The sequence below is a fragment of the Tripterygium wilfordii genome, chromosome 7 (assembly GCF_013401445.1).
Source record: "Tripterygium wilfordii isolate XIE 37 chromosome 7, ASM1340144v1, whole genome shotgun sequence".
NCBI classification, from domain to species: Eukaryota; Viridiplantae; Streptophyta; class Magnoliopsida; order Celastrales; family Celastraceae; genus Tripterygium; species Tripterygium wilfordii.
In genome coordinates, this window is record NC_052238.1 from 14620882 (window position 1) to 14634077 (window position 13196).

At 35.4% G+C, this 13196-nt stretch overlaps 1 protein-coding gene across 1 annotated transcript; it reads left to right on the top strand.

Moving 5' to 3' along the window:
* Positions 1–1279: 1279 nt before the first annotated feature.
* Positions 1280–9813, top strand: LOC120001485 (LAG1 longevity assurance homolog 2-like). The gene is made up of 6 exons (XM_038849843.1): positions 1280–1582; positions 4288–4493; positions 5498–5653; positions 6485–6670; positions 6762–6940; positions 9452–9813. Exons 1-6 carry the CDS (start codon positions 1466–1468, stop codon positions 9469–9471), a joined length of 864 nt encoding a protein of 287 aa, XP_038705771.1. The 5' UTR covers positions 1280–1465; the 3' UTR covers positions 9472–9813.
* Positions 9814–13196: the final 3383 nt, after the last annotated feature.

Consider the following 13196-nt stretch of genomic DNA (forward strand, 5'->3'; position numbering starts at 1 on the left):
TTAATAACCATAATTAATTTTATCGAGCTTGTGGTAGCTTATGATAGCACACTTACTAAATTACAACAACTAATTGAGCTATTTATTTTCATTGTTAAAATTTAGTACAATAAATATAACTTTGTTAGATTATAATCATTTTTATTGAACATGTGATCAATACGGTTTGTTTCATTATGCATAATAGATGAAATATTTCAAAGAGTTGAAATTAAATAAAGTAAATAAAGATGATTCGATTTAATTTTTAGATGAATAAATTGAATAAGAAACAATATTTGTTAATTATTGAATAAGGAACAATACCAATTGTGCTTCCTTTATCAATTTTTTTACCACCCTTAAACCAATATTAAATCAGAGAAATATGCAGAATAATAATAAACAAAAATAAAGAAAAAATAAAAATTTAATGGTTGTAGCATGCTGGATTCGAACTGGGGACAAGGACAAGCCCCGCCAGAACGCACACCATCAAGCTAGCAAGCCTTATAGGTAATATGTGTCAACTAATAGGTATATGTACTAATTCTTTTGTCAAAATTCAGGGGGCGCCTCGGCCCCCCTGGTCCCTCTGTAGCTCCGCCCCTGAACCCTACGCAAATCATTCATTAATGTTTAGTACATCTCATTCAACGTCGGCTAGGGTCCTTAATGGAATTGAATTCTTACTGGACCTGTTAGGGGCCCGACCCGATAAGTATAAGTGTATAATTATTTTATGAACATTTTTAGTTTCAATTTTATTTTTTAAAAATCATTTTTTAGTATAGAGTTAATTGAAAGTGATATATCATTTTATATCTAATTAATTATTTTTGACATTTTTTAAAATGTAGGGAGATGTTTCAAGTTATTCAATAATTTAGAATGGGAGGCAGCTTGGTTGGTAGGTTGTCTGCTCAGGATTTTGAGATCCAGGGTTCTATTCTCACCAGAGATTGATATTTGGGTAGTTTTCATCCATTATGGTGGCCTTCATGCCCCTCGAACATATGATTTAACGTGTGTGTGGTTTATGAGCCTTGAGCCTTTAAAAAAAAAAAGTAATTCAATAATTGGTTGTGCTAAAAAAAAAGTAATTTAATTATAATGGCCTTCATGCCCCTGGAACATATGATTTAACGATTATGTGATTTATGAGTCTTTCAAAAAAAAAAATAATTCAATAATTGGTTGCGCTAAAAAAAAAGTAATTCAATAATTGGGGTCTAAAATTGATAGTTGGGGGTCTATCTAAATGTAATAATTTAGGGGTTTGTGCTTTTTTGGAAAAAAATAATGTTATGGGATGATAATATTCCCCAACTATAATTAAAACCAAATCCATGGAAGCTCATCGCTTGTTTCATGTTTCGGTTTCACATGACTAATTTTGATTCCGAGAATTCGAAATTCGCTTGGTACTCGATGATCTTTTGTTGATTGATGCTGCTTTGTGGAATCGAGGTCCTAAATCATATATATGGACTCTGTCTGGAGTAAAAACGGCGAACCAGACGCCTGGCATTTCGTCCTTGTGTTGTTTTTCGCTGTTGGTTTCGTGGTTGTCAGGTTCTTCCTCGACAGATTCGTCTTTCGCGTAAGGTTTCTTGCTGTTTTAATTTAATACTCGAAACATTAGCGCGATTATACGTATTTTCCATTCAATCTTCATCAGCAATTGTGTGGAGATGCAGGACTTATATTGAATTGAAAATTTGTTTGTACACAGGGAAATCAATAGAAAGTAAACTTCAAATGTTCCTGTGAGATACTGAATATCCAGCTAATGTTCCTATACTTGGTCAAAAGCCAGTATTTGTACTTTTTCTTAGAGCAGATTCTCATTTATTGGCATCTTGCTAGGCATACGATCACAAAAATTTTGAAAATCTGTTATAGGAAGTATAATAGATTGTAAGCTATATTAAGTTGAGCTGCCTGGTTCAAGGATTCTAGTATGCCTGCTTAATTGAAATTCTAATAAGAGTGCTTTGGCTAACTTGGGGCTGATTTTTCAGAACATGATGATATAGCTGTATTTGACATGGCATAGCATAACTTATTTGTATTAGCAGTAGTGAGCTTGTTCATAGGAGTTGCTGTAGCTTTGCTTATGTTGAGTGATTTGATTGTAAGTTCCATTTTGAGTTACACAAAGAAAAGAAGCAATGGGAAAAAGGGAAGAAACTGATGTTCAGGAATATACCAATAACATATTGTTGAATTACAAGAGTTAGACACTTAGATGTCACCCTCTAGTGCAATGAATAAGGACGTAAGAATAACATCTAATTATCTGCCCCGTGCTTTAGTCATTTCCATGGAAAGTTCAGAGAGCAATATTCAATTGAGGCTTGTAGTGGTAACATGCTGACTTGATAGTCAGAGAAGAAAAAATGGAGGTGTAAGATTTTGTAGTTGATCGTGTAGAGAATGTATACCATGGGTGGGCAAAAATGATTCATAGGCAAATGAGAAGTTCCTGTGAAGAATATTTAATCTTTTATCCTTGAAAAAAGATGCTTGGAAATTTGGTTAATCTATTTGAACCCTATCTAGTTGGGTATAGGATTAGTGCATGTTATCTTTTCTAGGTACTGAATGTGTGCCACTCGTAAACTCACTCTTCTTACAAGCAACCCCTAATAAATTAGTAAGTATAAGAAAAGAATAAATACGCATGAATGTGTTCAGCTCCATGCTCCCTGAAACTGTAGAAAAGGTGAAGTTAAGCCTCCATAGCACCCCCCCAAATCCTAGGAAGCTCTTAAAACCTTTGGTTTCCTGCTAGTCCTCGGATACTGCATATAAACAAGCTGTCTTGGCATCTTTCTGTCATGGGATGAAAAATGCACATGCTTGATTTAACTTTGCTTAACGACCTTAACTTTGGAATTTTTTCATCCATTGAGGCAAAACTTTGTATAATGGTGAATTTGTTCCATTATGGACTTGGTGTAGGAGGTTCGAACCATTGAAACATTGCAATGTGGGTGGTAGGCTGAGCACATCTTCCCTCCTCAGACACCTGCAACAGGCTGACTTTTTTCTTTTTCTTTTTCTTTTTTCATTTATTTGAATCCTCAAGTTTAGAAGTAAAACGTATCGGGTTTTCCCTAACTTTACACGAAATTAGATTTATGAGTTTCCAAATGCAAATCGTTTTTACACTGCATCACTATGTATAGCACCCGTTTTAGGTAATATCATCTGGAGTGGTGTTCCTACTTCCTACTGATATGTTTGTAGTCAAGTCATTTTCCTTCCAAAGCCAACTTGAAATATGTTTATCTAATTGTACTTCTGGATATATGATTGTATCTAAGCAAAGTGAACCTAACTGTGAAGGTTTAAGTTGATTCCTTTTTTTTTCCCCTACATTTCATAACTAGAGGATCAGCTGTGTTCGTTCCTTTTGTTTAGAGGATTTTCAATGCTGGAGGATATTTTGTTGGAAATTTGTTCATAGGTCTTTGTTTTTCACGTGAAAAGTAGAATTCCAAATATCTCTCTCCTGAAATGAGCTAAAGTGCTTCGAAGCCTACTTTGAAAATGTAAAAAATATGGGAAGAATTCAAATAGAGCATGTGTGTAAATGTTCGTATATTTTTTTTTGGGTTAATTTTTCTATAGTGGTTATGGGACAACACCTGTACAAATTAAAATTTCCCACCTATGCACACCAATGGAAAAAAGGGAGAGGGAGTGGAAGGCCTTTTATCATTGGCTGAAAGACTGTTCAGTAAGTTCTCAATTTTCTTTTATATACCATCAAAAACCTGGATTCTATGATGGAAGGATCATGGAGCTTTTATTAGCATAATAAGATGTATGCCGACCTTGCCCCAACATAAAATGTGGAGGGGCTGTTTTCAGGAATTTAACATGTGACCTTTAGGTTGCATACCTGCAACTCTAGTACTGATGGATATATTTTTTTCGGAGGTGATGTTGAAAGGGCATCTAGAGATATAGTTTCCTTTGTAGAAGCCTAGAAGGATTTGCTTTAATGCCTATAGATAGGGACTGACCTGAATCCTCGCAGGACTTTTTGATGGACTATGGTATCTGTTTTGAACTTCCTCCAGAATGTTGTGTGACATTTAGACCTTAGTAGAACCGAAGAAAATGCTGCATTTATAATTGAAAATGAAGCTATGTTCTGCTTGTTTATTTTTTATGTTTCACTAAGTAGAACAATGTTCAACCAATACCTCTTGTTTATTTCTTCTTATACATAAAAAAGATACATACACACCTCTCAGATAGTATATTTTCTGATGAATTTTTCACATTTCTTAGAGGCTGGCCTTGTGGCTGACTAATGGAACTGCTCTGATGAAGATTAATGAGAGTACGTATACAAAAATTTCAAAATGCTCCGAGTCAATGTGGAAGTTCACTTATTATGCTACTGTTGAAGCATGCATTCTCAAAATTGCCTACCACGAACCATGGTTTAGAGACACAAATGAGTACTTCCAAGGCTGGCCAAATCAAGAATTAAAGTGAGTAATATATATGCTTCACTTTTTAAGGAGCTGCTGGAAATTTACGCCCTATGTTTGGCGAATCTGCATTTAATTTACTTAGGTGCTTATGTAGTTGTGTGTGGACCTAAGATGAATGCAATTTCGTTATTTGCTATATTTGACTTTTGCATAAGCAGCTCCCGTATGTCAAAAAAAATTATTAAGTCTGAGAGGCGTGCCCCATCATTGGGGGGCCCTTACCTTTCCCTGTTTTGGTAGTGCAAATAGCTCTTTCATCTTTAGTGTTCTTTTGTTATTTTAAAATAGTACTCTCTTGTGATAAATTTGTTAGATGAGGAGCAATCATGTCAAAAATTTAACTTTTCTTAGGTGGATGAAAACAGTTCATTTTTGATTTTTTTTTGTTTGTTTCAACATATATCCTGAGGAATATTGGCAAGTTATTCCTTTTTCTCCTTTTCCTCCGGTTATCATTTGTATGTGTTATGGTATGTCTAAGGTTTAAGGAATTTAAATTCCTTGTTTCTGAATTTGGAGGATATGCATTTATATGCTAGCTCTTGATAGATGTATGTATGCGTATCATCTATTAGCATGTACTTATAAGCTCTGTTTCTCCTAAAAGATCATTTATTTTAAAATTAAATTTTGCCTTTCTTGACAATTGGGTAAGTGTTGTTTTGGGAATCTTATCTTCTTTGTGACTGTTGTTATGGGAAGTGTGTTCTATTCAAGGTCTCTGCAACTATATGCCAGCAGCATAATGCTTTTTATTGTCTCTATCCTTAGCTATTAGTTTTTTTTGATAAATCATGTTTATTATTGTAATTATTATTAGCGTAATAGAGGACTGGAACCTTGCCCTGGTTTAAGTTCTAAGGAGTAGGCTAGAGGTAGACACGCATATGCATCTAGTGACATGGATGATAAAACTTCTCTTGGGGGTTGTTTCCTGAGAGATCTTTTGTACTCCAAACCTAGTTGATGACTGCAATACCTTATTCATCCTTTTGTTGCAGGCTACCCCTCAAACTTTTCTACATGTGTCAATGTGGGTTTTATACCTACAGCATTGCTGCCCTCCTTTTATGGGAGACTAGAAGAAAAGATTTTGCGGTGATGATGTCTCATCATATCATTACAGTTATCCTAATTGGATACTCTTACATATCAAGGTAATACTTCAGTTTTTGTGCAAGTACAGTGAACTGTGATTTGATACAACTGGTGCATATTGTAGAATCGAATATTATTATTTTCATCATTGATATATTTTGGAAATTGAATCTGGTAGTCTTTTGGAATCCCGTCATTTACTCGTAGCCAAGTATCCTCTCTTCAATGCCATAAAAGTCTTTTTGTGGCTGTTTTTTGAATGGAAAATCTAGACTTTAATGGATAAGCACCATGGTGGTGCTAAGCTGACTTTAAAATAGTGTATTGTTCTCCTTTTATGTGATAGCATACACAGGCAGACATTGATGTTTTATGAAATTGGAAGAGTTTCACCTAGGATTCTATATTTTTCATCATCAAAACTATTTTCGATCCATGTCTTATGATCATATTACTGATTAATTTTGTAAGGCTTGGACTAGATTTTGTGCTTAATAATGGCCAATTTTGTTGACCTCTCTCTGGGTTATGCCTTATGCCTACCAGTCCATTGAGTTGGGATGGTTGCTGTTTTTATGCAAGCAAATTTCAGAAACTTTTCACAATAGACAACAGATTTAGGCCACTGATAATGAAACGATCAATGAAATTTTAATGAGTCATGACAAGATATATCGTCTCGTTCTAATTTTGTAATTTTGCAGCAATTAGATAACTGTATCATGGCAGAGAACTATAGTTGTGGTCATTTTAGATATCTACAATTAACAAGTGCAATATATTTACATGGGAAGAATGAGATTCTAAAAAGCTTTATTATCTAGGAGATGTTTTTTGTTGATTTTTTTCTTACACATTCGTGAGAGAATCTTTACTGTCAAAATACACAGGTTCTTTTGCGTTGGCTCAATTATCCTTGCCTTGCATGATGCAAGTGATGTCTTTCTTGAAGCTGCTAAAGTTTTTAAATACTCGGAGAAGGAGCTTGGAGCAAGCGTGTGCTTTGGGTTCTTTGCTCTCTCATGGCTCATACTAAGGCTTATATTCTTCCCCTTCTGGGTCATCAAAACTGTCAGGTTTGTCTTCACCGTAGATTAATTGATTTTGTTTCTGCTAGCTGCCTACTGGCTTCTTTTCTAACCTGTTCTTGTGGTTGGCATTCCTCAGTTGCAATCTTCACGAGTACGTGGATATATCAAAGGCGTATGGCATGTCATTGTATTATGTTTTTAACACAATGTTGCTGATGTTGCTTGTGTTCCACATGTATTGGTGGGTTCTTATATGCTCAATGATAATGAGGCAGCTAAAGAATAGAGGACAAGTCGGGGAAGACATAAGATCTGGTACGCCTTTACTTTATACTTGTTTTGCAATGCTGTGAATCCATTTACTTTTATCAATTATTTCTGTGTCAGCGACATTGTGAAAAATACTCTCTACTGGACAGTCCTTAGAAAAACTGAAATTCTAGATATTTGAAATGAGGTTAGGGTTTGATTAGAGAAGGATTACTTGAAGGGGAAAATGTGATGAAAGTGGGGTCGTGTAATCAGTACTAGTGCCGGTTGCATCTTTGGAAATTGTAAGTGCTTGCAAAGAGCAGTAAAAATATGCCGGGGTTAAGGGATAAGATTCCATTGTGAATATTGATACTCCTGCTTTTCAACCAAGTTACTTTATAAGGATGAGATTCCATCTTGAAGGAAGCTACTTCTCACTATCGACACAATGGTGAGAATTGTTAGAATATGTAAAAATGATATGAAATGCCCCAACCCAAAAGGTTAACTTATTGGGTTGATTGGCAAAATAACAAACTTAACATGGTATTGGAGCGATAGGTCTTGTGTTCAAACCTTAGCTTCCGCAATTTAAACCTCCATTTGTTGTTGCCCCAAGTGTGAGCCTTTGTGTATTTGTTGGTGCCCCAAGTGAGGGCATTGTGTGAGAGTAGCCCTGGTGTTGGGTCTCGTTTGTTGTGCATGTGTTGGGCCATCAATTGTCCAGCCCACATGGGAGGGGAGTGTTAGAATATGTATACATGATGTGAAATGCCCCAACCCAAAAGGTTAACTTATTGGGTTGAATAGCAAAATAACAAATCTTAACAAGAATCAATTAACTTTTCGGTATAACTATAAGTTCTCTTTGCATCTGACTTGAGTGAAACATATACTTGTACCCTTTCAGTTTTCTTCATTCGAAACCTTTTAAGTGACAAGCAGGTGCTGTTTGAAGATTTCGAATTTGAAATGTAATTAGTAATTGTGGAGAACTAAGGCTGACTCATGAAGGCACCATAGCATATTAAAGGTGTGAAGGCCTGTCTAAAGATATCATAGAGTCGTCGTTGTAAAAATGTAGGACTGATATGGATTGAGTGAATTTCTTAGTGAGAAAACCCTCAATGTAGATCTTTATACTTTGCTTTCATGCAAAGATTGGTTCAATTTGTTTTGGTCTGGTAGAAGACTGTTTAGCTTTTAGGATATGTCTGTTCATGGAAGTTTAACAACTTAAGCATAATAGCTCTTTTTGACTCAAAATGCTTAAATGCATAAAGTTCTAATGTTGAAGATGTCATGAGAACTCGTAAGGACTAAGGATTCAAAAAGACAAAAAGGAAATGCAACGTAATGTTCACTGCTACAGTAGAATGAATGATAATGTGGACAGTTATGCTGCAACGTACTCATTGTAGTATTTACCACATTGAAGTAAAAGAATTATAAGACACGTGACCATATTGGAACTCCAAAATGACCTAATGAACGCCCAAAATACTACCATAGAACTTCCTCCATCACTTGTGTGTTTGTGAGTTTCATGGAGTTGATTCTAAATTCACAGATAATTATTCCTTGGTTGAAAAGCATCTTCTTGTAAATTTCATGATGTTTAAGACTTGAACTTCCGTTCCAAAGTTTTTGAAGATAAATTCAGCTATTCCCTTCCCAATTAAATTTGAAGTGTTCATTCCTGTTGGGAATATAGGTCCATCTCCTCAATTAATTTCACCAATAAAAAGCTGATAGTCAAAATTGCTTCAAGTTTTTCTGCCCTCATCTTGCTATGCAATCCTCATAACTCGTAAATTTACTATGAGTTGCGAGGGACCGAATTATGAGTCCATCGCTAAGAGTACCTTCCTTTGGCACTATAGATACTCCTAGTTTTGCATTACTTGATGCTCATGTGGTGATTTTCCACGCAAAGAGTGGAGGTTTTGGTTTAGTTTGGCATTTCTTAATATTGGTATGCTTGTGTTTTTTTCTTTATTGCTACATAGTTTGATCTATGTACATTATGGTTGTCCCCAACTCCGTCCATTGCGGGAGCTTTGTGCACGAGAGTTGTTTACATTCACAGGCAAACATGTGACCCAGTGGTAACTTAGAGGTCATAGGTTCAAACCCCGAAAACAGTTGTCTATCCCTGACATCCCACTGTAGGAGCCTTGTGTGCGGGAGTTTTTTTATATCTATTGCTGCATATTTTTGTAAAGAAAATTAGTAGAAATATGTTAAGGAAAACAATGCCAAATTCAACCTTAGATTATGGGGAGAAGTTGAATCTCCTGGTTCATTGGTGTCTTCAGCATGTAGAATTTGTTATTTTTCCACTTTGTAGCATTTGGTATTTTCCATTTTGAGTACTTATTTGACATTTTGTGAATTGGGCTAGTTTTGTTTTCTAGTGTCTTTTGTGGGAGTGAATGTAACAGTCGAGGAAAATGACTTGCTTAGTTGGATTACGGTTGCTATTTGTAGTTCTTGTTTTCTTTTACCATTATGCTTCGTTCTTAGTTTCTTATATACCAGAAGAAAAAAATTAACCATTTTGTTCGATTGCAGATTCAGAGGATGATGACTAGGCGGATAATTTTGTTCGAGTTTTTGTTGTCTCGCTGGCGATTCTGCTCAGGATGGCCAACTTGACTTTCTTTGTAGATTTGTTGCTGCAGTTAATTTGGTTACTGCCTGTGCTGCTAGTTTATTCTTCCAATTCAATTTGGATCATTATTTATTTGGGAGCAGAGATGCAGAAGTAGGATTATCAAGCATAATCTTTTTTATTCTTGACAAAAACGAATCTTGTATAAATAGCACACAGTTACTGTATAATTGTTCTCTTTGGGTGAACCGGTAATTGGATATTAGTTTGTATGTGAGAAACCAAGAAGGGAAAGTATAGCTTAATTTTTGTGGTGGCGCTAGATCTCTCTTTCCTGCTTCTTTGAGAGGAAGGGGTTTGGTTTCATCTTTTAAGAGCAAATGTTTTGAGAAAAGACGGACATTGGGGATGCAATAAGGTTATCAATTTGGTCAGCTCTGTTGTTTCATTGGTTGAATAGCACTAGACAACCTGACTTTAGTTTTATATTTGATTCATAATCTTTTTGATTGTTAGTATATTCATCTTATTGTCATTTCATTGGGTTAATAAACCTTTTGGTCATTAAAAAAAATCCAAAATTTCATTTTGAATGAGGCTTTAAATCATACCGGAGTGTAATTAGGAAGGTTCGGATAATATGCTGTGATCCTAAAGCCACTAATTCCTAAGTATCTTTCAATGATTAAAAGTTTAATTAACCCTCATTTCACTGATTTGTCATGGAAGGGCCAACAAATATTTTGAAGTAAATGTTCCCCAATTTTGGACCTCTTAAATTCTTGGAGACGAAAAAGGAATTCGGTTTTTGAGCAATGGAGCCCAATAGTGATTGAAGATGATGGGACAAACTTTGGAATCGGGATGCAGAGAATCAAACGTTCGACAAGCAGCTTGCGAACAAGTTTGGCAAACTTCCAAGTTCCATCCAACGAACATGATTGAAGCTTGACCTTATTCATCCCCACCTATTTAGTTATCACCATATTCTTATTATGGTTTGTAGAGGTAGTAAAACTTTGTCCAGTCCATATGTTCGAATTTGTCTTATTCGAATTAAATCAAGTTTGAACATAAGTTATATGTCTGAAATTTGGGGTTGAAACACAAAAAGAAAAAAAGAAAAAAAGAAATCGGTTTAAAACCGGATCCAAACACGAAAATCTTGTCTGATAATCTGATTTACTTATTCAGACTTTAACCCCGATTAGGTTATTGTACGATTTACTTTTTTAGATTTCAATCAATCCGAGTTTGGTCAATTAAGTATGTTCAAAATCCAATCTGAGTTAAAGGTTCAAACATGTCTATATTTCCTAAACATGTGTTAGTGTCCGACCCAATACCGATTCGAAACCGATTTTTTTTTTTTGTCACCATTGATTAGCTCCTCGATTGGGCAGGATAGGCCCAGCTGACATTCTAGCTACACCGTCCATCCGGCCCAGCTGACATTCTTAGCTACGCCGTCCATTTGACACTTATCAAGTTATCGTGCATGTATTATTCAAACCATTCTTGGTCGGGGCCTTTTGTCTTGATTGTTACGCACTTTCATAGTTTCATCGTCAATGTCTTTCGCACTTGAAGCACACGTGTGCGGTGACGTAAACAAGCTAGCTAGCTGTAGTCTTCGGTAAAGTCAATCATTTTTCAAAATTCCCTCGGACCGACCACGACATTGTGGGTGTTTGGCAGTGTGTTTGCACTGCGTTCAGTTGCAACACACCTCACAGCACTACAGTTTTTTGTGACACGCCAAACAGCTTTTGCGTTCCAACTCACCTCACAGCACCACAACTTTTTACCTCACAGCACCTCACCACACCTCACAGCACTCCCAAACGCTTACAATGTATGAGTTTGGCAATGTGTTGCAACTGTGTTCAGTTGCAACACACCTCACAACACCACAGTTTTTTGTGACACGCCAAACAGCTTTTTGCGTTCTAACTCACCTCACCGCACCACAGCTTTTTACCTCACCGCACCTCACCACACCTCACCACACTCCCAAACACTTCCAATATATGTTGACTTGTCCTATGTAATCAAATTAGGTCAATTATTGTATTTTAGATTAATGTACAAGGTAAACCTTGAGTGATTTTATATTAATATTATTAGTCATCTAATATAAGTGTAATTTTGATACGTCAAACGCACCTCACAGCACCGCACCGCACCGCACCACAGTTTTAAAAGTTATGCGCCAAACAGCTTTTTGCGTTTCAACTCACCTCACAGCACCACAGTTTTATAACTCACAGCACCACACCACACCTCACAGCACCTCACAGCATTGCCAAACAAGCCCATTAATGATTAACCTACGTACCGCCCTCGCCGGGGACTCCTTGAACATTTTATCAGAAATTAGTTTTTAAAAAAAATCTTATTTTTCTTGTAAAATTAAGAGTAATTTTTATCCCAGCTTTCTTAAATCTTGAGATAGACGTAAATGATTCATTTGAAATCGTGAGTCTCATGTCCAATGACGAAACCAAAATGTAATATGAGGGAGGTCATAGGGGCAGATAAAGATTTTTATATTATGATGAACAAAGCAAAGTGGATGTTCGAGAGGTAGCACCCCCATAAATTTTTTTGTTATCTATTAATTATATCTTTAAAAATTCAAAAAAATAACATTAAAAATCAAATATTTATATAATATAATGAATAATAATTGTCATATATATTCTTGTTTCAACCACAAACATGATTTTTTTTTTCTAAAAATAAGGTATAAATTAAAAATTCAAGGAGTCTTTTATACTCCCTCCGTCCCATTTTAATTGTCCCATTCAATTTTACATACAGTTTAAGAAAGTGCATTACTCCTCTTCAATTTGACATTTATACCCTCATTTATTGAGTTGGTAGTTGGTTGTTGAGCTCTTCTAGCTTTTCAATTTAAGGATAAATAAGGGTAAGATGGGAAAAATGGATGAAATTAGTTTTAATTAAGGGAAATGGATAATTCATTTTGGGACATCCCAAAAAAGAATAGAGGACAATTAAAATGGGACGGAGGGAGTATTATTTAATATATATGTTAGTCCATTTAAAATTTTTTGAGGGGTCAGCTAACCGCCTTCAAGCATATGTGATTTTAGGGGTGGAAGTGGTTCGGTTCGGTTTTGATCAAACCGAAATTTTTCGGTTTCATATTTAGCCAAACCGAACCAGACCGAATAACATATATAAACCGGATTAAACCAAACCGTAAATTTCGGTTTCGGTTTTCGGTTTAAACCGATACAATTGGAAAATTATTTCCAATATCTAATTATATTGTAATTTTATTAAGTAATATTGATTATATTATAATTATATATAAAGCATTAAACACTAAATGTTTAACTTTACACTAATTAAGTAAAAATGATTATACTGTAATTTCCAAACCGAACCGTAAACCGAAAACCGAATATATCCAAAACTTCACCCCTAAACCGAATCGTAAACCGATAAACCTAACCAAACTAAAAAATACGGTTTGGTTTTCAGTTTGATTTTTGATTTGGTTCGGTTTTTAACAGCCCTATGTGATTTCGTCACCGTTCATGTGTCTCATATGATTTATTTTAAAAATCATGAAATAATTGTGACAAAAATACTGAAATCCGTAAGAGTAACGTCAAAACTGTGCATGGGAAGGTTCATGGACGGCGGACGATCAACTCCTAGAGTTGAATTATT